The sequence below is a fragment of the Macaca mulatta genome, chromosome 1, assembly GCF_049350105.2.
Source record: "Macaca mulatta isolate MMU2019108-1 chromosome 1, T2T-MMU8v2.0, whole genome shotgun sequence".
Lineage (NCBI taxonomy): Eukaryota > Metazoa > Chordata > Mammalia > Primates > Cercopithecidae > Macaca > Macaca mulatta.
Genome location: NC_133406.1, coordinates 203,052,582 through 203,078,654, shown reverse-complemented (window position 1 = coordinate 203,078,654; position 26,073 = coordinate 203,052,582). Strand labels below are relative to the sequence as shown.

The window sequence follows — 26,073 nt, the reverse complement described above, 5'->3', positions numbered from 1 at the left end:
TCCACCTGCCTCCTAGACATCTCTGCCACACATCCCACGGGCATCTCAAACACATATCCAAAACTGAGTGCTGGGCATCCTTTCCTGGTCTCTGCCCTCCCTGGTACTGTCTATCCCAGCAAAGGACCCCACTGTGTCTGGGACACCTCCCTTGTTCTACTGCTCCTGAGACTGGGTGACAGACTTCTCTACACACCCAGGGCACCCAGTTCCCCTCAGTACCCGGGGTCACACCGTCCTGCCACGGATCCTGGGACATCTTTCATGGCAGGAGCAGCGTTGGACTCACCTCTATGCAAAGACATCTCAGATGCACACTCTGGACATCCCTGTCCCTGAGGAAGGGGGCAGAAACCCTTCCACACCAGCTATACAATGATCAAGAAACGGTCACTCAAAGAGGCACCCTATCACAGACAAGTTTTTATTATCCTGCATAGAGAACCCAGGAAATATAAAAACATGTCCAGAAGGAACCCCCTCCGACTGGCCCCCTCCCTCCCAGGGTGAGCTCAGACCAGGGTAATGGGGGCTTGCAGGCCACCTCTGTCCAGCGAACAAGTTCCATATAAAAATAGATCTGTAGAGGGTTCCCAGAGAGCCATCGCCCCGTATCACGCCTGTGCAGGGCTGAGGCCGGGGACCCATCAGGATTCTGGGACCTCACTCCTCAGTGGAGGGGAGATCTACCCTGGACACCGAAGTCCTGCCAACACAGCCAGGGGCCCTTCTGCAGGAACAGCTGAAGTAGCGGGAGGAGACTTTTCCCTGCAGAGAATGACTGATGTAGCTGGAGATGGGGATGAGGCTCCATCCACACAAGAAGGGATGCTGGTCCAGGCTTCCCAGGAGGGGTGGGGAAGGCGGATCCTGGAGGGCACCTGGCCGGGGGCTCCCCCAACCCTGACAAAGGTGGTAGCAACATCTTGGTCTCCCCAGTACCCCCAGAGTCACTGAGCTGGGGCAGGTGCTCAGGAGACGGGGAGGCAGGGGGCTGGGGGATATTCCAAGAGCAGAGGAGCTGCTGCTGGCAGGGTGGGGCCAAAGGCACCGCTGTGAGTCACTGTCCCCCACCTTGGGGTGCCCTGCAAAGATGCACTGCACCTTCCGCCTCTGGGCTCTTTCTCATGCTAGCCTCTCTGCATGGACTCCTCTTGTCTGAGGCCTGCCATCTTGCCTGCCGGACACTCCACGCACCCCAAGGAAAGAACCTTCCCTTTCCCACCTGCAAGGCCTTGTTCAACTTACATCTCAGCTTCACACTTCACGAGAGCGGCTATCTCCCCCTCCAGCCCACCCACCCACTGATCCAGAGGGCTCCTGGGGGCCCTGGGCACCGGTGGATGGTGCCCTGGAATTACTTCTTGGTACCTGAGCTCTTCTCCTGGTCTAGTCTGAGCCCCCCAAGGGCAGGCTGTGTGTCTTTTTCATCTCTTTTCTCTACCCCTTGTCTTCTCCTTCCCGCTCCATCCCACCCCACCCACACACAGCCAAGCACAGCAGACAAGTGTCAGGGGTGGCCTGAACAAACTCAGCCCCTGTGGCCCTGCCAAGATCCAGCTGCCTTCCTGCTACCCTACAAAAGCCCTGGCATCCTGGGCCCCACCATTCCCGGGGGCCCTTGTGGATAAGGAACTCCATGGTGGGCTCAGCACAACCACTCCTGCCAGGGCTCCACGAAGTCAGAGCAGGGAGGGGCTCCATGGAAGGCTGGCTAGTGCCCAAGGCACGGAGCTGGCTGGAGGGGGTCACCTCTAGAGTCCCCACGGGCTGTACAGGGAAGTGGGGGTGCCATAGGGCAGGACCAAGGACTCTCTCTCCAGAGCCAGCTCATCCCCGGATTGGGTTCTGACCCCAGCTCTGACCCTGACACCTCACTTGGCCTCAGTTCCCCCATCTGTACACTGGGGGTTAGACCAGCCTGTTTGAGAGAGAGGACCCGTCTCTGAGTCTCCTCTTCACCCTCCCCAAGGCTGGAGAGAAAAGCTCTTGGGTCCCTGGGGAGATGACATGGCCCTTTATGCTTTTCCCAGATGTCCTGGCCACTGAGTTCATAAAGGAATGCACACGAGGGCCTCGTAGAGCCCCAGGGAACACCAGGGCCTTGCATGACCCAGCTTGGTCAGGATTCTTGGCCTCACCCTGAACTGTCAGCTCAAGGCAGGGGAACACAGAAACCAGCTCCTGAGTCTAGGGCTCTTGGGCGTCAGCCCCTGAGCTCAGCACCATCTTTGCCTGCCTGGGCCTTGGCCAGTATCCAGTCAGCCCCTGCCAAGGCACAGGGAGCTGAGGACGATGCGTCTCTGGTACAGCCCCCGAGGCCTGAGCCACCAGGCAGCTGCAGTCACTGCCAGGTAGAACAAGAGCCCCCTGGGACCCACGCTGTCTGACTGGTCAATGGGTCTGTGGGAAAAGGGAACACCCCACGGGGTAGGCCCCAGCCCCTAGTGGGTATGAATGGCAGTAGGGCATGAGCCAGGGCAATCTCAACCCACTGTCTTCCCTCCAATCCCTGCCCCAGCTCTTCTCTGAGACCCCGAATTTCCTCCTGCTGTTATCTCAGGGGTCCTCTCTAGGGACTTGAACCTCTTTTCCGGGGCACTGAGTTAGTGAAGGTGTTCAGACTGGTGAAAATGGGAGGGGCAGGCAGTGAAAGCGGGGAAGCTGGGGCCCCAAACCAGATCTAGGCCCAAGCGGAGGAGGAGAGTCCCTCCCACGCTGCTGGAGCACAGCTTGCCACGGTCCTTGGGCAGGGCTGGGGGTCTGGACCCCCACCGGAGTCCTGCCTTGAAGAATGGGGTCCACTCACACCTGCACCCCCTGGCCCTGCAGCTGGAGCACTCGTGCCTGCAGGGCGCTGATCCCGCTGAGGAGGGCCTCTCGATGTTCAGCTGAAGAGATGCCTAGGCTCACCAGGTCCCTGAAACAAAGGCTGGTCACACTCAGCTGGCTTGACCCCAACTTCTGCTCCTCCCATGAAGGCCCTCCACTCTCTCTCCGCTTCTCTGGACAGGTTGGGACTTCCCAATATAGGCAGGGGCAGGGCCCCTGGTATCCCCTAGCCCCGGCCTTGACCTTGGTGCCTCGGACTCACTGGGCGGTCATCTCGGCCACGGCCTCCAGGCTCCCATAGCCAGCAGCTGCGAAGCTGTCCTTGTAGCGGCACAGGTCCAGGGCCTCCAGCCACGCGCCCACAGAGCCAAAGGAGGGGAAGGTGGAGAAGGCACGGTCCGCTAGTGGGGTGGGAGGCCTGCGGGTCAGAGGAGCTGTGCTCAACCGACAGCTGGGATCTGGGCCCAAACCTGGTGGTCTCCCGGGGAGAGGCCAGCTGAGGATGAACAGGAGAAGGGGAGGGTAACCAGGCCCTGGGGCTGGACCCAGCTCACATGAGCACCGTGCTTTCCCGAAGAGGTGAGGGCTTCAGGTTCTTCAGGCAGGTGGAGGCAGAGCCAGCTAAAGGTATTGGAGTATCTGGAACAGTCTGGGGTAGGACATGCCTAGGACTGGTTGGTGACTCATATTTGGAACAACGAATATTAATTTCACATATTTGATTAATTGGGACTACAAATGTGTTAGGGCTATTACCACATCTATTTCTCCAGTCAGAGGTCATTGTACCCAGGGATGCAGGCAAAATCCAGGAGACGTGGAAGTGACCAGGAGGATGTGCAGTGCGGTGGGCCTGGGCAGGTGGGAGGGCTACAGCCCTCTGGGGCAATGGGGTGAGCGATCGCTCCTGGACAGGTTGGGGGGTAGAGGTGGTGGGTTTGCACTTGAGTCATGCAGGAAGACCCTCCATGGACAGGTGAGAGGCTGGCTGTCTCCTGTGGGAACATACCTGGGACAGGTAGTCGGGGCACAGTTGGGGGGCTCTGGGTCCTGCACCATCTTGCTCAGGATGCTGTGGATCTGGGAGAACCTGGGCCGCTCACCTGGGTCCTTCTGCCAGCAGTCGAGCATTAGTCGGTGCAGTGGGGTAGGACAGTTCCTGGGAGGTGGCAGCCGGAAGCCATCCTCCACAGCCTTGATCACCTGGGCGACGGGGATGGGGAGCAGAGAGGAGGCTCCAGGTTTCCCCAGGACACGGTGCGCGCACACACACACGCACACACACACGCACAGACACACACACGTGCAGACACACAAACACGCATGCACACACACAGGCATGTGCACGTGCACACACGCGTGCACACACGCGCACAAACACACGCACAGACATACACACATGCGCAGACACACAAACACGCATACACATACACACACACACACAACACACACAAGGAAGACTCAGGCAGTGGCCAGGCAGAACCAGAAGCAAGCAGACGGAGAAGAGGGGCCTGGGGCTGGAAGGCTGAGGGCCAACGGGCAGAGGTCAGGGAGCTGGGGCCTGAGGTAAGAGGGTCAGAAGGCATGGAGCTGGAGTCACCAGTTACTCACGTCTTGGCCAGACATGTCCCAGTAAGGCCGCTCCCCAAAGGCCATCACCTCCCACATGACGATGCCAAAGCTCCATACATCACTGGCGGAGCTGAAGTGGCCAAACTGAAGCGTCTCAGGGGCGGCCCACAGCGCCGGGCTCCGGCCACTCTGTAGGAGCAGGCAGGTCAGGGGCAAGGAGGAACTGGATGACACACAGGTTTCCCCACCCGACTGAGCCCTAGATCCAGCCCTGAGTGTCATCCTCCCAAGCAACCCCCAACTCCAGCTTCACATCTGGGAAAGACACAAAAGCTGACCTCAAGGGGAGGTCCACTCGCATTTATGCCAAGACCAGCTGGGTGGAGGGGCAGGGAAGGGAGTGAAGTGGGGAGCTAGGGGTTCCAGCGCAGCTTGGCGGGAATCAGAAGGCACAGGCAGGCTTGGCTGGGGGCACCCTCACCATAGTGGTGTAGACAGCCTCTGCTCGGTCCCGGGGGCCCCGCCCGAAGCCAGAGATCTTGCAGACAAGGTCGCTGCTGACCAGCACACGGCGAGCTGCCAGGCCCCGGTGAACGTAGCCCATCTCTGACAGATACTTCATGGCTGATGCCAGCCCAGGCAGCAACCCCATCAGTTGCCCAGCCACCAGCTGCCCCTCGTGCCGCTGTGGAGGGAGGAGACTGAGGCCAGGGCTGTGGGCTTGGATCCCCTGGTGTTGTGTGACGCCAGGGCAGTCACCCAGCTCTCGCCAGGCTTTAGTTCACCCTGTGACCACAGGTCAGCCCGGCCAGTGGGGATGATGCCAATTCCAAGCCCTACCAAAGAGAAAAGTGAGGGACCCCTGCCCGCTTTACAGAATAAAGTGGTCATTGGCAGCCCCAGGGCCACTCACCCTGAGGAAGCCGTCCAGGGCCCCATGGCTCATGTACTCGGTGACAATCATCAAGGTGCTTCCTGTGCCCAGGGATGGGAACACACATGCTAAGTTGACTACTCCACCCCGCGCACACACAAGTTTCCCCCCCGGTGCCCCAGACCGGGCCTCGAGAGCCAGAACCAGCACCAAGCTCCCTAATCTCGCCATCCTCCTGCCCAGCCCAGGGTCCACTATGCCGAGGAACAAAAGAGGAGACATCTTAGGTGGACAAAGGCCAAGGTCATGAGCTGCAACAAGCTTGCTAAGAAAGATCAGTCTTTCTAGGAGTGATATTCTAGGGGGTCAGAAGATCACTGAAAGGTCAGAAAGGTCATTCTGGCTGGGCATGGTGGCTGTAATCCCAACACTTTGGGAGGCCGAGGCAGGTGGATCACAAGGTCAGGAGATCGAGACCATCCTGGCTAACACGGTGAAACCCCACCTCTACTAAAAATACAAAAAATATATATATATATATTAGCCGGGCATGGTGGTGGGTGCCTGTAGTCCCAGCTACTCGGGAGGCCGAGGCAAGAGAATGGTGTGAACCTGGGAGGCAGAGCTTGCAGTGAGCCAAGATCACGCCACTGCACTCCAGCCTGGGCAACAGAGCAAGACTCCATCTCAAAAAAAAAAAAAAAAGAAAGGTCATTCTGAGCTAGAGTGGCCACTCTAGGAGAAGGGCCACCCTGAGTCAGTGAAAGCTGAGGTCCCTGGCTGAAGCTCCCTCCCATGGCTGAGGGAAGGACCTGGAGGGGCAGGGGCACCCCAAACTCCCACCCCATCATTTCCACCCACCATACTCGTGGGCTGGGCAGCAGCAAGGGAGCACCGGGCCCTACCTCGGGTGACAACACCCTCCAGCCGCACGATGTGGCTATGGTCAAACTGGCCCAGAGTGAGGGCCTCCGCCAGGAAGCCAAGCCTCTGTGAGTCGGAGGCGCTGTCCCTCAGCGTGTGCACGGCTACGGGCAGCTCCTGGCGACCGGGGAGCTGCAGGCAGCCACAGCACAGCTCCCCAAACCGCCCTGTGGGGAAACAGCACATCAGATACTGCCAGAGGCCACTGCTCTGGCTGAGCTGAACAGGCTGAGCCAAGGAGAAAGTGACTCTGACCAGCCTGGCCAACATAGCGAAACCCAGTCTCTACTGAAAATACAAAAATTAACCAGGCATGGTGGCACATGCCTGTGATCCCAGCTACTTGAGAAGGCAGGAAAATCACTTGAACCCAGGAGGCGGAGGTTGCAGTGAGCTAAGATTGTGCCACTGCACTTCAGACTGGTTGACAGAGCAAGACTCAGTCTCAAAAAAAAAAAAAAAAAAAGACTCCAGATCATGGACTGTTTCCAGTTTAAATCCTGGTAAACTAAGTACCAGCAGTGTGACCTAGAATTCCATCTTGTTCCCTTTCTTGGCCAGTCTCCTCTGTGAAATGGGGATTCCTCCCTGCCTTCCTCAGTGGGGGGAGGTTTCCAAGTCTTAAAGAAAGGACGGGGCACATGCCAGCGTGCCAATGGCCATCAAACCCCATGTGACCCAGGACGGATGACAATGACATCTATTCTTCCAACCCTACTCCTTTCTGGCTTCTGTCTGGAGACAGTGTCAGGGGATAATGTCAGGCTCCCAGTGAAAGCAGCTGCCGTCTCTGAGCACAGAAGGTTGAGGATTTGTAGTCAGGAAGAAAGGCTAGCAGGAGACTGGCGCTTAGAGAGCAAGAGCCGACAGCCAGGCCCTGTGAGGAGTGCTGGGAGGTCCCCACATTAGCCCCCAGAAGGCAGATATCATGCCCATTTCACAGATGAGAAACCGCGGCTCTGAGCAAAAGAAGGCCATGCCCCTGATCGTGCAGCGGGTCAGTGGGAGGGCTAGGACTAGAACTCAGTTATGTCTGGCCCCCAAGCTTGCAAAGGCCCCTCCCCACGGCCCCATAAAGGCCTGGGACTAAACTGCCAGTGGTAGTGTGCAGAGGTCTGACCTTGAGGACCAGGAGAGGGTCACAGACTCCTCTGCCATCCTCTTCCCTATAATCAGGCAAGCCAGGGACTTTCTGGGTGGAGGGTGGGCTTGGTGTGGAGGCAGGGTTTCCAGACACGAGCAGGGACTTGGGTGGAGGAGGGCTTCAGGATAGCGGTGTGGACAGAGTAGGGGCGGGGCCTGTAGAGTGGGTGGGGCTTCCAGATGGGGACAAGTCTTCCTGGGCACCCAGCTTGCCTGCTCCAAGCCTCCTCTCCAGCGTGACGCTTTTCGCATCCAGTTCCTTGGCAAACAGATGCATAGCCTGCAGTGGGTCCCCACAGCTCTGGGGGTCCAGGAATGTGCGACGTGTTGGGACTTTGACTGGGAGAGAAAGAGATGAACCTAAGGAACGGGGCCTCCGCCACTGGGGTGGACAAGCGGGCTCATGCAGTGGAGCAAGGCAGAGGGCTGAGGAGTGAGGCAAGGTGGAGCCCGCCCCTCCCCAGCCAGGCCCAGCCAACTCACAGTGGAAATACAGCTCCTCTTCATCATGGGCGTCCCCTCCTCCTTTACCATAGCTGCAGGGCCTGGCAGGGAGTTCAGGATCATTCTTTCAGCCAGGCCACCCCAGCCCTTCCCATTGCAGAGCACTGAGGGCAGTGCCCCTTGGTCCCTTCAAAAGACAAGGCCTGTGCCCTGGGGGAGGGACCTTCCTGTCCAGCTGGTTTAAAAGTTTCTCTGTGGTTTGACAACCTCCCCATGGCACAGATACAACCGTAGCCCTAGACCAAACCCTCACCACCACCACCATCCCTAGCTACTTTCACACAGTGAAAATTATTGCAACTCCAGAGGCACCCAATCCATACCCTGACTGCAGGCCCCCAGCTGACCCCAACCTGCGGTTTTATGAAAGTGTGAATGAGGCAAGCGGACCCAGCACTCAGGGGCAGCTTCTGGTATGGTCAGGAAAACAAACACGGAGAGTTAGCCACAAGCCCACTCATCAGTGCTGGCAAAGAAGGGCGGTGTACTGTGGGGACATGGGACAGACAGCCCTGACCTGACCTGAGCTCATTGTGGATGGCTTCCTGAGACAGAGGCAGCCACGGGCCAAAGGACCGCATCACAGTCAACAAAGCCACAGGTTGGCACTTGGAGCCCCCAGGGGCAGGGCCTTGCTGGCCCAGATAAAGACTTGAGCTTTGATTCTGGGAGCAGAGGAGAGCCCCTGTGGAGTTGAAGCAGAGGAGTGCAATGATTTGATTTCTACTTTAGAAAGAGCTCCAGTTGCAGAGTGGAAGCTGTCGCGGGTGTCACCACAGGAGAGGAGCTGGCAGTGCTTCCAGCTATGGGGTCAACATGGGCATGGAGAGAGGCAGAGGACTCGAGTGACATGAAGGTGACAGGGGCCACAGGGCTGAGAGGTTGCTGGATGGCAGAAAGGAAGAGGGAGAAGTTGCCCACAGAGTTCATGGTGGTGCCATTTACTGGGATGAGGAGACAAAAAGTTCATATTTAGACATCTGAGTTTGCAGGCCTAGGGGATAAGCAGGGAAGATAAGAAGGGGGTTCAACATGTGTGTATCTGGAACTTGGAAGAGAGGTCTGCTCTGCAGATACAAATTAGGAGCAATGAGCATGGCCCAGGGAGAGGATGGAGTCTGAGAAGAGGGACTAGGAATAAGTCTGAGAAACCCCAACATCCAGGCTAGAGGAAGGAAGCACCAAGGACAGTACAAAAGAACCACCAGAGGAACAGAAGGAGAGTGGAGGGAAACTCGGGCAGGGTATCACGGAGACCAAGGACAGAGAAAGTAGAGGGGGTGGTAGAGAGAAATCACATAAAGGTACAAGGAGGAGAGACCAAGGGAGGAGTTTCCGAAGTTTTCACGACAGAGATGATCACATGTAGATACAGATGGGAAGGAGGAGCAAGGCTGTCACACGGGGGGAAGCAGCCACCGAAGGGTGTTGACGGCCTGGGCTCAGAACCTGACTGCACGGACCTGCTTCCCAGCTCCTCCACTCGGTAACTGTGGGACTGGGTGGCTCCGTTTTCTCTTTAATAAAATCAAGATAAAGATAGGCCTGCCAGACAGCAGCATGTCAGACAGCTTACCAAGCCTCCACACATGTTCACTGTTATGGGCGGAGAGGGGGACATTAGGAGTAATAGTGGGCTCCCAAGATGGCAAAAGGGTGGGGTTCGGTCATAGATGGAAGGACTGATCCTGGCTGGGAGGATCACCTCCTCTAGAGGAAACGGGGTGAGGATGGGTGCAGAAGCAGGCAGGTTTGTAGGTTTGGTGGTAAGTAGCTCAGGGACCAGTGAGGAGGCTAAAGAACAGGTGTGACAGGTGTGGCCAAGACAGCAAGCTGCAAAGACAGGGAATCTGCAGGCCAAGAGGGGTACTGGATTAAGTATTGGGGTGAGGCCAGGCATGGTGGCTCATGCCTGTAATCCCAGCACTTTCAGAGGCTGAGGTGGGTGGATCACCTGAGGTTAGGAGTTTGAGACCAGCCTGGCCAAAATGACGAAACTCCGTCTCTATTAAAAATACAAAAAAAATTAGCTGGATATGGTGGCACAGGCCTGTAGTCCCCGTTACTCAGGAGGCTGAGGCAAAAGAATCACTTAAACCGGGGAGGCAGAGGCTGCAGTGAGCTGAGATCGTGCCATTGCACCCCGCCTGGGTGACAAGAGCAAGGTTCCATCTCAAAAAAAAAAAAAAAAAAAAGGTAACGAGGTGAAGCATTCCAGGGGGATGGCCAGGAGGAACAGAAGAGATGATTCTTGGGAATGAGAAGTCAAAGAACCAAGGGGCAAGGGATGGGACAGGCTGCCTGGCAGCTACTGAAGTCACCCAGGGTGGTGACAGGATTTCCACGAATGAGGAGCAACATCCAGGAAAGATGGGTGGAAATGAAGTGGGGAAGGTTGAGTGGATGGAGGAGCGAGAGAGGGTGCGTGGTGTGGAGAGGAGAGAGGCTTCCACTGGACCACACGGGCTGGTGAGAAGTGGGCAAGCCAGGGTGGAATGGAGAGGAGGGAAACTGGAGGTGAGGGACCACGGCGCAGAGCAGGTCCTACACACGGGACGGTGTGAGAGGTGCTGCAGACAGCCCGCCAGGCTGGGACACGCATGCTGGCAGAGAACGCCTCTCTACCCCTCCACGCTAAACCAGGCTCACTCTCCCCATTTCGGTGCAGCTGGATTTGGAATCCTGCACTGGCTTGCTCCCCCTCTGTAGTGCACCTGTCCCCAGGGCACTCCTGTCCTGCAGAGCCTCTGCCCGGAAAAGGAGCTCTTGGCTTGCTCATCTCCCTCTGCCTTCTGCCTCTCAGAGCCCCTCAGTGCAAAGCCAGGATGAGATGCTCTTGGCATCTGTCCATCCCTGCTTTTTCTTTCTTTTTTTTTTCTTTTTTTTTTTTTTTGAGATGGAGTCTCGCTCTGTCGCCCAGGCTGCAGTGCAGTGGCCGGATCTCAGCTCACTGCAAGCTCCGCCTCCCAGGTTTACGCCATTCACCTGCCTCAGCCTCCCAAGTAGCTGGGACTACAGGCACCCACCATCTCGCCTGGCTAGTTTTTTATATTTTCAGTAGAGATGGGGTTTCACCGGGTTAGCCAGGATGGTCTCGATCTGCTGACCTCGTGATCCACCCATCTCGGCCTCCCAAAGTGCTGGGATTACAGGCTTGAGCCACCGCGCCCGGCCCATCCCTGCTTTTTCAACAGGTCCAGCACATGGACCTTCATTCTCCATGAGCAAGGAGCTCCCTACTCTTGTCCTGCCCTCCTGATTTGCCTGGCCCAGGCAGAGCTGGCTTCTAGACTAGCGAGACAGTGTTCTCTCCCACTCAGTCACTTTCAGTGCCTCATTCAAGGCCAAGCAAATAGCCAGTACCAAATGAACACCCATTGTCCATCCAGCTGCCAGGCAGTTTCGGGATGCTGAGATGTGGCTCCCTGGCCCACCCACCTCTCTCCTCTGCTTTCCCACTCCAGCCCATCTCATGCAGAATTTCTAACCTCTCTGGTCTGCTGATCTCAGCGCAGCCTGGGACCCATCTGGGTGACTCTGCCTGCAGCAGAGTGTAGCCCTGGGGAGAAGGGGAGGATACATGCCAGGAGGCCTCTGCTGCCTGCAAAAGGACTAGAATCTTCTCTGAACCAGACTCAAGCTCTATGTCTTTCCCCTTCCTCCTATTCCCTTTCTCTGCTCACCCTCCTGCAAGCTTCTTTCTGCTAGGGGTGGGAGGTTTCTGCTTTATGAATTGCCCTCCCTGTCCTGCCCCTCCCACACACATACATACACAAGATTTCTGTCTTTTCCCCCTTTTCCTGTGTTCAAGGGCCTCAAGAGGCCTGGGGGCCTCTGAGCACCTCCGGAGAATCCTAATCACACTGGAGCAGCCAGAGCTTGATTCCTTCCTCAGTGATGCCTTCTGACATTTAATGAGTTAAGGCGCTAAATCCCCTTCATCCCAGAGCGGCTGATCTAGCTGCAGTGCTGGCTGCCACAGGAACAGTGAGCGGGGGAGGGGCCAGAACGATGCACACCTATATCTGTACAGCAGTGTGCTTGCGGGTACAAATCTGCCTGTGTGGAAAGCGGGCAGAGATACCTGTGAGCATACATTACTGTGCACGGGACATGGCACACCAGGGGTCACCTAGGCTGGGGCCAGCCACCTACCTCCTCCAAATGGCCAGCACACTCATCACGGAGCCCAGGACGAGGAGGGCTGAGATGGTCACTACGGTGACGACAACAGCGGGGCTCTGGTCCCTGGACCCTGAGGCAGCTGGGAGGAAAATCACGAGGTTGAGGCGGGCAGAGGACCAGGCTCCTAGGCAAGCCCCGGGGCAGACTCCTGTCCTCACCCTGTAGCAGGATTCCCACAGCACCTCTGCACTTGGCACTGTCTCCCAGCCACAGAGGTGCCAAGGCAGTCCCACTGACCACAGTGGCACCTGGAGTCCCAAGAGCTTCCTCTACTCTCAGGGCAGGACACCTCCACGGCAGCCCAGCTCCTGCTCAGAGAGACAGGCAGGAGTCCAGACAGGCAGGGCCAGGCCTCTCTCTATGCCTTTCAGATGAGCAGTGAGAGATTCAAAGTCACTCTGCAGGAGGAATGACCTCTGCTCTGAGCTCCCTACGCCCCATCCAGACCATCCACCAACAATAATAAAAAGGGCTAATGGTAACTGCACCTTACTCCATTCAAGACACTGGGCCATTTGCCTTCACTATACTGTCTTGTTTCATCATCACAATAATCCAGGAAGGCATTACCGTCTCCATCTTACAGCTGAGGAAACTAAGGTTGAGAAATTACATAATTTGCCCAAGATCACATGGCTAAAAAGTGGTGAACCTAAGATTTGAGCATGACTCCAAAAGTCTCTGCCTGATTCCAAAGTTTCTGCTTTGAACTATTTCCCCAAGAGAGCAGCCCAGAGGACCCTCGCTCTCAGCCCTATTCATCAATCTCTCCAACCGACCCATCCATCCATCCAACCTACGTGCCCAGTTTGCATTAGTACTGAGGAGACAGTGATGAATCTGGAGGGGTGCATGAACCTATGGGTGAGATAGAAACAAAAATCTTAACTGTAGGATGGAAAAAGAAACAGAAATGAGCAGAGCTGAGCAGAGGCACAATAATTTCTTCCTAAAGTCAATGAGGAAGGCTTCACAAAGAAAGGTGCCATCTGAACTGGACCTGCAGATTGGAAGGATTTTTGATGGTGCTTTGATGCACACGCTGGGTCTGAAAATGGCAAGTCGTCCCATGTGTCTGGGAAACAGACTGCACGAAGGCGGAGAGTGGCAAATAGGAAGCTGGAGGGTGGGAAGACGGAGGGAACTGGGGGAGCCAGAACCTGGAGGGCCTTGAATGCTAAGCTAAGGAGTAAAAACTTTCTCCTGTGGGCAACAGGAAGCAGTGGAGAGAGTTCCTGCCCAAGAAGAAAAGGAATGAGGGCATCTGCTGAGGTGAGAGTGAGGATGGAGAGGAGGTGCTTGAGAGAGGTGAAAGTTTGGCGTAACTATTAGGAATGGGAAAAGTACTAAGTGGCCCTGAAGACTGAACTGAGATTGGAAAGTACACCTCTGCAGGCAGCTTCCGCGTGGGACATGGGGAGGAGAAAGGTCCAAGTCTGGGGACTAGCAGGTGAACGCAGCAAGACGCCCAGGGAATGAGGGCTGGCAGAGTTAGGGGGTATTTCTGATGAGCTCATCTGCAGGGGCTGGGTAGAGATGGGTGTGGGGCCCGGAGGAGCTAAAAGCCTTGAAGATGAGGTAGGATCCAGTGAGCTGTCTTTCGGATGTCACAGAGCATGTGAGGAGGAACAGAAGAGGAGAGTTAGAGACCAAAAATGCTAGAGTCAAAGAGGGTATTTCAGAACCCAGGGTTCCAGAGGTAAAGAGGGTCAAGGGTCTGGGCATGGACAGAGGGGAACAGAGTTGCCAAGAACTGCTTGAAATGAGGCATCCATGTGGACACAGAAATGGAGAAGATGCCAGCAGTGGGCAGCCTCTGAGATGGCATCCCTACCTCCTGGTATCCATTCCCCGTGAGTGCAGGCTGGACTCACTTCTAATGAACAGAATATGGCAAGAGTACTGGGGTGTCATTCCCAAGATGAGTAAACAAGACGAATGGCTTCTGTCTTGGGTGCCCTCTCCCTGGCTCACAGTCTCTGGAAGAACCTAGCGGTCGTGGTGAGCAGCCCTAAGGAGAGGCCCATGGGGCAAGGAACAGCGTGCCTTAGCAGCAACCAGCAAGACCCCGAGGAGGGAGGTGAACTCTCCCCCAGCTAAGCTCCGAGATGATCACAGCCCCTGAGGACAACTTGACGGCAGCCTTGGAAGAGACCCTAAGTCGCTGGCACCTAGCTGAGAGGCACCTATATTACCCATCCATGGAAAAATAAGATATTCAATATTTGTTGTTTTCACCTGCTAGATGTTGCAGCAACTTGTTACATAGCAACAGGTAACTAGCACAGTGGTGACGCATAAATGTTCACCAAGACCTTGACTGGGGGCCGGGCATGGTGGCTCACACCTGTAATCCTAACACTTTGGGAGGTCAAGACAGGAGAACTGCTTTCAGCCCAGGAGTTCGAGACCAGCCTGGGCAACATAGTGAGACCCCCAACAAAGTAAAAATATTAGCTGGGCATGGTGGCGAGCGCCTGTGGTCTCAGCTACTTGGAGGATCACTTAAGCCCGGAAAGTTGAGGCTGCAGTGAGCTGTGACTGTGCCACTGCACTCCAGCCTAGGTGACACAGTAAGACCCTATCTCAAACAAACAAACAAACGAAAATCTCAGTTTGGAGACACAGCTCATGGGAAACCACACTCTGCAGATTAGGAGAACCATAGCCATGGCCACAGGAAGGGGGGCTGGGGATCTCAGCAGTCTCTACCAACTGAGAGGTACCCAATGAATGCAGACCATCACCCCTTCTCCGCTGACAGCCCCCAGCTCCTGCCCCCCACACACCCACTCCAGAAAAACCTGCCCGCCTTTGTTCAGATGGCTTCCTCTCCCCAAAATGCCTCCCTGCCCATCTGTACACATTCAAATATTCCCCAGCTTTAATCTCCTCTTTCCAGCACCTGGCCGAGGTCTAACACTTTTTGCATTCAGGCAAGAAGTGTGGTCTTTCTTCCCAGAACTCAGGCCCCTTCAACATTTTATCTTCACCTTGCTTTGGGCTCAGAGCTCTTCCTATCTTGGATTAGAGTCATGTAGCAGGTTGGAAAGAATTATTATCTTGACAGCTGGTGCCAGAATGCCTCTTAGGGGGAACCGCCTTTGTTCAGGAAAATATTTTCATGAGCTGCTCAGGGTAGATAGAGGTGAGATCCTGAGGGCCAGGTTAGCAGCAGGCAAAGCAACAAGACAACTAAACTGCTCTGCACACATCAGGGAATTGGGGAGTGGGTGGGGAGAAGAGGAACCAGGGGAGGGAAGTAAAGGAGGAGGGAGGAAAGCACAATATTGTGGAGAAGCCAGAGATGTTTTCAGATGAGGATATTCAATGTCCAGTTTTTGTTTGGTTTTGGTAACAGCTTTATTGAGATATCATTCACATAACATGTGATTTACCCACTTAAGGTGCGCAATTCTTCCTCTTTTTTTTTTTTTTTTTGAGACAGAGTCTCACTCTGTGACCCTAGGCTGGAGTGCAGTGGCACAATCTTGGCTTGCTGCAACCTCTGCCTCGCGGTTTTAAGCGATTCTCATGCCTCAGCCTCCCGAGTAGCTGGGATTATAGGTGCCCGCCACCATGCCCAGCTAATTTTTGTATTTTTAGTAGAGACAGGGTTTCACCATGTTGGCCAGGCTGGTGTCGAACTCCTGACCTCAGGTGATCCACCTGCTTCGGCTTCCCAAAGTGCTGGGATTACAAGCGTGAGCAACCGTGCCTGGTTGCAATCCTTATTTGTTGTTTTTATCACTGCAATGCACCCCCTTCATATCCATCAACCTTCAGTGAAGTCAGCATCACGCTCTAAGGCCTGGTGAGGAAAGGGACAGTGTCCCATGTTTGGGTCTCTATCCAAACTGAGTCTCTATCCAGCTGAGACATGGGTTATAGCTGTTCACAAACCCCTCTCCTGTGAGCTCCTCCAGGACAGTTTCCCAATCTAATTCAAGTCGGTGAACAGGCATTAGTCAGTGGATTCCAAAGTCATTAATTAATTAGGCTGTAATTAAACTGTTCTGCAGGCTCCCTTAATGGCACAGATAACTCCAGATAACTCTCCCCCTCTATTTGTCTCCCTGCCTCAGCCCCGTGCAGGGTTCTGTCTATCTAGGTCCCTGTCCACTCATACACACTACTTACCCTCCCCCGGGGTCTGCACTTCAATGCTGGGGTTAAAGCTCTGGGCCTCCCAGGATGGCCCCGGGGAAGCAGCCCGGATCTGAAAGACGTAGCGGGTAGCTGGCTTCAGGTTGGTGACAGTGACTGTGGGCGCCCCTGTCTTCACCATGGAGTAAGTCTGCTCACTCTGACCCTGGAGAGAGATCAAGAAGTGAAGCCCACCAGCGCCAGGTCCGCTGTTCTAGGAGAACAAAGGGTGAACAGGAACAGGGAGGCAGGAGAAGCATCCTTAGGTGAACGTGGGCTGAGTGGGAAAACCCAACCCCAATCATCTTGGGGGTTCCCAGGGATCTTTCCCTTGGATCCTCAGCCCCTGTCTTCACTGCAAGCTCCCACCCACACTCTGTGGCACTTGTAGCTGAGAATAGCCCCACCTCTGCGTAAGAGAAATTTTAGAGAAGATGCCAGATCCTCCTTCTGGGGGATGATAGGATGAGGGCCACCAGGGCCTGTCCATCCAGGCTGAGCTGGGCCAGTGCCCTAGGCAGGCCTGAAGCCTCAGAGGACAGAATGAGAGAATGAGCCCTAACCCACGAAAGCCCCCAATGGCCCACAAGGCTTTTCCTTTCCTTGATGTCTGATTTTCACAACTGTCCTGCAAGGCTCAGAGGACAGAAAGTATTATCTTATTTCTTTGTTTCACAGATAAGGAAACCCAGCTTAGAGGGGTAAAGACTCCCCCAAGGCCCCAGCTGGAGCTATCACTGATGAGCGCCTACTCAGTGCCAGCTTCTACATGAGACTCTTTACCTTCCGTGAGCCTCACAATGGCCCTGTGGAGTCAGCATTTCCACCTCCTTTTTAGGTGAAGTTCACATCAAGGAAGGGGCCGGTGCGCCCTCGGAATCCCTGCAGAGCCTGTGTTTTTTCCTTAACATCATGCTGCCCCCCACTCCACCCCAACACACCTGACAATGGCATACTAGAGATGCTCCTCCTGTCGTTTCGTCCCTGCCCACACCTTATTAGAGTCCCTGCCATATTCACAGCCCTGGAAGGTTACTCTCCCCGCTGATATTCTGTGGCTCCAGCTTTTTGACCATAGCATTCAGGAATTGGGACGAACTTTGACCCAAGCTGGGCCAATCAGAATCTCTCTTCCAGGCATCTCAACAATCCATTGAAAGATGGAGAAGCAGTGGCTTCAGGACCTCCAAGGTAGGGCAGGCTAGGGGCAGGGAGGAGGAAGGAACAAGGCTGCCCACCTGGGCATTGGCAATGTGCTGCAAGCAAGCCCCTCTGCAACGTGGGCTGGACTGGTGTGCAGAGAGAAAGGTTGAGATGAGAAGCACTGTGGCTCCAGAGAGGAGCTGCCGGACACCCGCCCAGGTCCAGCAAGGCTTCTGCTCATCAGGCTCCATGAGGGTGCCCTGAAGCCTTTCAAATATAGCACTTTTATACCTGATACTTGTTTCTTTTTTCTTTTTTTTTTTTTTGTTTTTTGAGACAGAGTCTCGCTGCGTCACCCAGGCTGGAATGCAGTGTGGTGCAATCTCGGCTCACTGCAACCTCCGCCTCCCGGGTTCAAGCAGTTCTCCCTGCCTCAGCCTCCTGAATAGCTGGGATTAGCAGGGAGTAGCAGGCACCCACCACCATGCCTGGCTAATTTTTGTATTTTTAATCAAGACTGGGTTTCGCCATGTTAGCCAGGCTGGTCTCAAACTCCTGACCTCAGGTGATCCACCTGCCTTGGCCTCTCGAAGTGCTGGGATTACAGGCGTGAACCACCACGCCCGGCCTTGTTCCTTCTTTTTTGTTGTATTTGGGGTTTTGGTGGGTTTTCTTGAGACAGGGTCTCACTCTGTTGCCCAGGCTGGAGTGCAGCAGTGCAATCACTGCTCACTGCAGTCTTGACTTCCTAGGCTCAAGCGATCTTCCTGCTTCAGCCTCCCAAGTTGCTGGGACCACAGGCGCACACCACCATACCTGGCTAATTTCTTTTTTGTAGAGGTGGGGGTCTCACTTTGTTGCCCAGGCTGGTCTTGAACTCCTGGCCTCAAGCCATCCTCCCGTCTCAGTTTCCCAAAGTGCTGGGATCACAGGTGGTAGCCACTGAGCCTGGTCCTTGCTCCTCTTTTTGAGGGTTTTCATGCTCAGCAGCCTGGGAGCATCCACCCACCTCAGCCTTGGGACTCTCGTCTGTGCCCTGATCCTCAAAGTCCATTCAGTGAGTCCTTTCTAAGCATCTGCTTCCCAGTGTCCTTTGCTGCTGTCCCTAAACATCAGCATTCCTCAAGGCTCTGTCCTGGCCACTCTTCTCAGACACATTCCCCTTCTCGTTTCTCTCCTCCAGTCCCCTGGCAGCAGCTACTGTCTCTATGCTGAGAGCCCCCAACTCACACTCTCTCTCTCTCTCTCTCTCTCTCTCTCCAGGCCAGATCTCTCCCTTAAGGTTCAGCAAGTCCACCTGGATCTCTCACAGGCCACCTGAATGCTAGATGAGCAAAACCAGGTTCATCATCTTGCTCCAAGCCTGTGCTTCCACCTCAGTGCTTCTCCATCTCAGTCAGTGGTACCTCATACTCTGGGTTACCCAGGTTAGACACCCAGTAGTGACTCAGGACTCTCTCCTCCTTCTCACTCACCCCCAACACTCACAGGTCTCAATAGACTTCTAGTATTCAAAAACTATTTTCAGCAAAGGAGTCCCTCATGTCATTGAGGAGTGAGTGAAGTTCTGACACATGTAGAAGCTGAAAGAGGTTTCACTTTAGTGAATATAATTTGCACCGAAGTGAGAAACAGTTTAACGGTAGCTTGCATATCAGATTTAAATATAATAAATTGGCCGGGTGCAGTGGCTCACGCCTGTAATCCCAGCACTTTGGGAGGCTAAGGCAGGTGGATCACCTGAGGTCAGGAGATCGAGACCAGCCTGATCAACATGGAGAAACCCTGTCTCTCCTAAAAATACAAAACTTAGCCGGGTGTAGTGGTACATGCCTGTAATCCCAGCTACTTGGGAGGCTGAGACAGGAGAATCGCTTGAACCTGGGAGATGGAGGTTGCAGTGATCTGAGATCACGCCACTGCACTCCAGCCTGGCAACAAGAATGAAACTCTGTCTCCAAATAAATAAATAAATAAAAATAAAGATAATAAACTTATGGGGAAAAGAGCAGATTGGGATGTGACTCCATTTGTTACATCACAGCTAAGCTGCAACCACAGATTGACAATGGATACAAGAGGTCAGCAAAAATCAGCACAAGTATCCTATGGGGATCAATTGGCTATATGGAGTTCACAATCAAGAGTTCTGTACATATTTTATTATCACTGTAAATGCTGTGCTACACATTTTTTATATGATTGGAATTATAATAACTCATACATTTATTGTTCTGGAAAGCTGGCTGTTAAACATCTACCAGCACACCACCACACCTAGCAATGTGCTCCATGGTCAGGCATTTTTGTAAAATTAGAAACGATATGATCTTTCTGTGTCCTTTTTCTTTAAAAGGGCTCTACATATGGTACGTATAAGATTCAGCCACACAAAATCTGGGCCGGGCCCCAGAAAAAGCTCTTTGTCAACTGAAACACTAGGTGACATGGGGACAATGGAGATGGTTGGTGATGGAGATAGACCTGAGCTGAGAGAGGAAGAGCAGGAGTCCGGGGGAGGACGGAGAGACTCGAGCCTGGGGCCCCTAGGAGACGGGCGGTTCTGTTTACAAAGGGAGTAACAAGGGCTTTTGCTGGGAGGACTGCCTGAAGAACCGGAAGCGCGGTGGGACAGGTGCGGGGCAGGCTCCAGGTCCCTCCCAGACACGCACTCACCTTCTCGTAGTATCGGATCTCGTACTCCGTGCCATTGGCCCCAGGGGCTCCGGCAGGGATGGGCTCCCGCCACGACAGGGACACGCTCTGGGGTTCCACTCGTTCCCTGCGGATCTCATCCTCCTCCCAGGGCGCTGAAAGTAAGTAATGTGGGATTCTCCACCTTGCCCACCTGCACGGCAGGGCTGGGGGTTGGGGGAAGAGGGTGAGGCGTGCGTGGCTGTGGGACGGAACTAGAGAGGCCTGGGGCGTGGTCTAAGGGGTTGTGGGCGGGGCTAGGGAACAGTCTGAGAGGCGTGGCCAAAGGGGAGGAGTCTGTGGGACCAGAGGAAAGAGGCCTCTCTGCCCGCACAGCCCTTTTGTTTATTGTCCCGTAGAGGAAAAGTATTAGGCCTTCTGCTGCTTGCCCACCCCTTACACCCCAGCTTCTCTCATGGTGGTTGGCTCTAATGCTCCAGGCTCTTTCTATACTTGCTGCAGCTTGGAGACATAAGAGAGCATTTAGAGGCAGAAAGACCTGCTACTTAATAATTCCAATGGTCTGACCAAGAGGTAATACACTCGGCCGGGCGCGGTGGCTCACGCCTGTAATCCCAGCACTTTGGGAGGCCAAGGCGGGTGGATCACGAGGTCAGGAGATCGAGACCATCCTGGCCAACACGGTGAAACCCCGTCTCTACTAAAAATACAAAAAATTAGGCGGGTGTCATGGCGGGCGCCTGTAGTCCCAGCTGCTGGGGAGGCTGAGGCAGGAGAATGGCATGAACCCGGGAGGCGGAGGTTGCAGTGAGCCGAGATCGTGCCACTGCACTCCAGCCTGGGTGACAGAGGGAGACTCCATCTCAAAAAAAAAAAAAAAAGAGGTAATACACTCAACAAACTAGAAATAGAAGGAAATTATCCCAAAAGAATAAAGGACATATATGAAAAGCCTACAGTGAGTATCATACCCAATGGTGAAACACTGGAAGCTGCCTTCCTTCCAACATCAGGAAAAGGGTAAGATGTCTGCTGTCATTACTTTTATTCATCATAATACCAGAAGTTCTAGCCAGAGTAGTTAGGCAAGAAAAAGAAATAAAAGGCATCCAAACTGGAAAAGCAGCAGGAAATTTATCTCTGTTTACAGATGACATGATCTTATATATAGAAAACCCTAAAGATTCTACACATGAAATTGTTAGGCCAGGCGTGGTGACTTGTACCTATAATCCCAGCACTTTGGGAGGCTGAGGCAGGCGGATCACGAGGTCAAGAGATCCAGACCGGCCAGGCGGGTGGATCACTTGAGGTCAGGCCGAGGTGGGTAGATCACTTGAGGCCAGGAGTTTGAGACAAGCCTGATCAAATGACGAAACCCTATCTCTGCTTAAAAAATACAAAATTAGGCAGGCATAGTGGTGCACACCTGTAATCCCAGCTACTTGGGAGGCTGAGGCCAGAGAATCGCTTGAACCCAGGAGGTGGAGGTTTCAGTGAGCCAAGATTGCGCCATTGCACTCCAGCCTGGGCAACAAAAGCAAAACTCTGTCTCGGGGAAAAAAAAAAAAAAGAGAGAGCGATGGAGATCATCCCAGCCAACATGGTGAAACCCCGTCTCTACTAAAGATACAAAAATGAGCTGGGTGTTGTGGTGCATGCCTGTAGTCCCAGCTATTCGGGAGGCTGAGGCAGGGGAATCACTTGAACCTGGGAGGCAGAGGTTGCAGTGAGCCAAGATCGTGCCACTGCATTCCAACCTGGGCAACAGAGCAAGACTTCATCTCAAAAGAATAAAATAAAATTTAGAACTAATAAACAAAATACAGCAATGTTGCAGAATACAATACCAATGCACAAAAATTTGTTGTGTTTCTATACACAAGGAACAATTCAAAAAGGAAATTAGGAAAACAATCCCACTTACAATAGCATCAAAAATAATAAAATACTTAGACATAAACTTAATCAAAGGGATGAAAGACTTTTATACAGAAAACTGTAAAATATTGCTGAAAGAAATTAAATAAAACACAAATAATTGGAAAGGTATCCTGTGTTCATGGAATAGAACACTTAATATTGTTAAAATGTCTCTACTACCAAAAGTGATCTACGGATTCAATGCAATCCTATCAAAATCCTAGGCATTTTTTTGCAGAAATACAAAAAACATCCTAAAATTAATATGGAATCTGAAAGGACTGTAAATAGTCAACACAATCATGGGAAGGAAAAATAAAGCTGGGCCAGAGGCAGTGGCTCACACCTGTAATCCCAGCACTTTGAGAGGCCAAGGCAAGAGAATCACTTGAGGCCAGCAGTTTGAGACCAGCCTGGGCAACACGGTGAGACTCTATCATTTACAAAAACCAACCAACAACAAAACCTACACACACACACGCAAAGGTAGAGTCCTCACATTTTGTGACCTCAAAACATATTTCAAAGCTACAGTAATCAAAACAATATGGTACAGACATATAGACCAATGAAACAGAATACAGAGCCCAGAAATAACTCCTCTCCATGTATGGTCAAATGATCTCCCACAAGAGTACCAAGGTTATGCTATACAGAAAGGATAGTCTCTTCACCAAATGACACTGAGAAAAGTGAATATCCACCTGCAAAAGAATGAAGTTGGATGCTCACCTAACATCATATAAAAAAAATGAACTCAAAGTGGATTAAAGACCTAAATGTAGGATCTGAAATGATAAAACTCCTAGAAGAAAACACAGGAGAAAGCTTGATGACACTGGATTTGGCAATGATTTCTTGGATATGACACCAAAAGCACAGGCAGCAAAAACAAAAATAGACAAATGAGACTACATCAAACCTTTGCAGGGCAAAGGCAACAATAATCAGAGTGAAGAGGCAATCTTTGAAATGGGAGAAAATGCTTGCTAACCATTTATCTAAGGGGTTAATATCCAGAATGTATAAAGAACATCTAGAACTCAACAACAAAGACCAAATAACTCAATTAAAAAATAGAGACAGCGGGAGTGGAGAAGGAACAAAGAAATCTATGACTGATTGTGATCATTTAGTTGTAAACAACACTGCACTCAGACCAGCTTGAGTAGACATTTCTTCAAAAAGGATATACAGGTCGGGCAGGCGTGGTGGCTCTTGCCTGTAATCCCAGCACCTGGGGAGGCCAAGGGGGCAGATCACCTGAAGTCAAGAGTTTGAGACCAGCCTAGCCAACGTAGTGAAGCCCTGTCTGTACTGAAGATACAAAAGTTAGCTGGGCGTGGTGGTGTGCACCTGTAATCCCAGTTACTTGGGAGGCTGAGGCACAAGAATTGTTTGAACTTGGGAAGCGGAGTTTGCAGTGAGCTGAGATTGCACCACTGCACTCCAGCCTGGGCAACAGCGTGAGACTCTGCCTCAAAAAAAAAAAAAAAAAAAAAGATATACAAAAGGCCAAGAAGCACAGGAAAAGATGCTTAATATCATTAATCATCAGGGAAATGCAAATCAAAATCACAATGAGATATCACCTCACATCCTTTAGGATGACCACAACCAAAAATATAGAACATAACAAGTGTTGGCAAGGACATGAAAAAATTGGAACCCTTGTACACCGTTGTGTAGCAATGTAAATTGGTAGGAATGTAAATTGGTGCAGCTGCTATGGAAAACAATATGGAGGTTCCTCAAAAAATTATAATTACTATATGATCTAGCAATCCTGTTTCTAGGCATATATCCAAATGAACTGAAATCAGGTCTTGAAGAGATACTGCTCACCCATGTTCATTGTGGCATTATCCACAATGGCCAAGAGGTGAAAGCAACCTAAATGTTCATAAGTGGATAAATGGATAAAGAAAATATGGTGTATACTCCATGGAATACTATGCAGCCATGAAAAAGTATGAGTTCATGTCCTTTGCAGGGACATGGATGAAACTGGAAACCATCAATCTAAGCAAACTATCACAAGGACAGAAAACCAAACACTGCATGTTCTCACTCATTGGTGGGAGTTGAACAATGAGAACACATGGACACAGGGCAGGGAACATCACACACTGGAGCCTGTTGGGGGTGGGGGTGGGGGGAGGGACAGTAGTAGGAGAAATACCTAATGTAAATGACGAGTTGATGGGTGCAGCAAACAACATGGCACATATATACCTATGTAACAAACCTGCACGTTGTGCACATGTACCCTAGGACTTAAAGTATAATAATAAAAGAGTAAAAAAAAAGAAAAAAGAAAAAAGAATATGTAGTGTATACATACAAGAGGATACTATTCAGTCCTTAAAAAGAAGAAAACTCTGTCATATGCTACAGTATGAATGAACCTTGAAGACATTATGCTAAGTGAAATAATCCGTCACAAAAAGACAAATACTGCATGATTCCACTTATGTGAGGTATCTAAAGTAGTCAAACTCTTTGAAACAGAAAGTAGAATAGTAGGCCAGGTGCAGTGACTCATGTTTGTAATCTCAGTGACTCATGCCTGTAAACCCAGCACACTTTGGTAGGCCAAGGCAGGTAGATCACTTGAGGCCAGGAATTCAAGACCAGCCTGGCCAATGTGGTGAAACCCTGTCTCTACTAAAAATACAGAAATTAACCAGGTGTGGTGGGGGGCACCTATAATCTCAGCTACTTGGGAGGCTGAGGCAGGAGAATCACTTGAACCCAGGAAGCAGAGGTTGCAGTGAGCCAAGATTGCACCAGTGCCCTCTAGCATGGTTGATAGAGTGAGACCCTGTCCCAGCAACCCCCCCCCCAAAAAAAAGGAAGTAGAATGGTAGTTGCCAGGGGAGGGTGGTGGGGGTAAAGGGGAGTTGTTGACTGGATATAGAATTTCAGCTTTGCAAGATGAAAAAGTTCTACACCCCAGGTATGAGAGCTCATGTCTGTAATCTCAGCACTTTGAGAGAACCAAGGTGGGAGGATCGCTTGAGCCCAGGAGTTCAATACCAGCCTGGACAACAAAGTGAAACCCTGTCTCTACAAAAAAATTAAAAAATTAGCTGGGCATGATGCCACACACCTGTGGTCCCAGCTACGTGGGAGGCTGAGACAGGAGGATTGCCTAACACCAGAAGGTCAAGGCTGCCACTGCACTCCAGCCTAGGCAATACAGCGAGACCCAGTCTCAAAAAAAAAAAAAAAAAAAAAAAAAAAAATTAAAAAAAGGAAAAGAAAAAGTTACAGAGATCCATTGGACAACATATCTAGTTAACATTACCATACTATACACATAAAATGGGTTAAGATGATACATTTTATGTGTTTTTTACAATAAAAAAAAATGATGCCCAGGTCACAACCCAGAGCAAACAAATCATCATCTCTGTAGGCTGGAGCTCAGGGATTAGTTGCTTTATTTTTTAAGTTTCTTGGTGATTCCAGTGTGCAGGCAAGTTTGAGAACAGCCGGTCTAGATGACGTCAGATGAACAGCAGCATACACACACATACACACATGTATGGGAGGTAATAAGGTCTGAGGTTAGTGTTCAGCAAAGGGGTTTCCAAGAGAAGATGCCAGGAAGGCAGTGGGAGAAATGGTTCTGGGGCTCAGAAAAGGTGTCTGGGAGAAAGATGGAGATGCAGGAGCCATGAGAAGGTGAAGGGATGAAACCATCCAGGGAAAATGCATAGAAAGAGAAGAGGAAAGGCTTTCAGGGAATAAGCCTGAGAAACGCCAACATTTAAGAACCAGGCAAAGGAGAATAAGCTTGACAAGAAGCAGCCAGAGAGGCAGGAGGAAGACCATGGTGATGGAAGCCCAGGGAAGAGAACATTTAGGAAGGTTCCCTCCTGACTTTTCCGGTGGTCAGCCCACTATTGGTCCACAAGCAAGTGATCTTACTCCCTGATCCTTGGTTTCCCCATCTGTCAAATGGGAACAATGATGACACCTCCTAGGCTTGCTGTGGGAATTTTATGAAGTCATGTGTATGAGGGACTGAGCATTCCAGCAAGAGGAGCGGGCGCTGGGCAATGTCTTACGCTGACAGGAGACAGAGTAAGATGATGATTCAAACTTCCCACTGGCTTTCATAAAGTGGACGTTCCTGGTGCCTTCCGGGGATTGAGGAAAGTACT

General features: G+C 52.2%; 1 protein-coding gene across 2 annotated transcripts in view; it reads right to left on the bottom strand.

The window, feature by feature from the left end:
- Nucleotides 1-410: 410 nt before the first annotated feature.
- EPHA10 (EPH receptor A10) overlaps nucleotides 411-26,073 on the bottom strand; it is a 50,358-nt gene continuing 24,695 nt past the window's right edge. Inside the window, exons 6-18 of one of the 2 annotated variants that reach the window (XM_077963053.1) lie at nucleotides 20,000-20,133; nucleotides 16,175-16,346; nucleotides 12,005-12,113; nucleotides 7,829-7,890; nucleotides 7,559-7,684; nucleotides 6,184-6,369; nucleotides 5,318-5,379; nucleotides 4,886-5,089; nucleotides 4,444-4,593; nucleotides 3,842-4,035; nucleotides 3,387-3,497; nucleotides 3,095-3,250; nucleotides 411-2,920 (exon numbers count right to left, since the gene is read on the bottom strand). In XM_077963053.1, the coding sequence (XP_077819179.1) occupies nucleotides 2,806-2,920; nucleotides 3,095-3,250; nucleotides 3,387-3,497; nucleotides 3,842-4,035; nucleotides 4,444-4,593; nucleotides 4,886-5,089; nucleotides 5,318-5,379; nucleotides 6,184-6,369; nucleotides 7,559-7,684; nucleotides 7,829-7,890; nucleotides 12,005-12,113; nucleotides 16,175-16,346; nucleotides 20,000-20,133 (1,781 nt within the window). In that variant the 3' untranslated portion in view covers nucleotides 411-2,805. The remainder of the gene's footprint in view (nucleotides 2,921-3,094; nucleotides 3,251-3,386; nucleotides 3,498-3,841; nucleotides 4,036-4,443; nucleotides 4,594-4,885; nucleotides 5,090-5,317; nucleotides 5,380-6,183; nucleotides 6,370-7,558; nucleotides 7,685-7,828; nucleotides 7,891-12,004; nucleotides 12,114-16,174; nucleotides 16,347-19,999; nucleotides 20,134-26,073) is intronic. The other variant, XM_015135730.3, reaches the window with a different exon arrangement.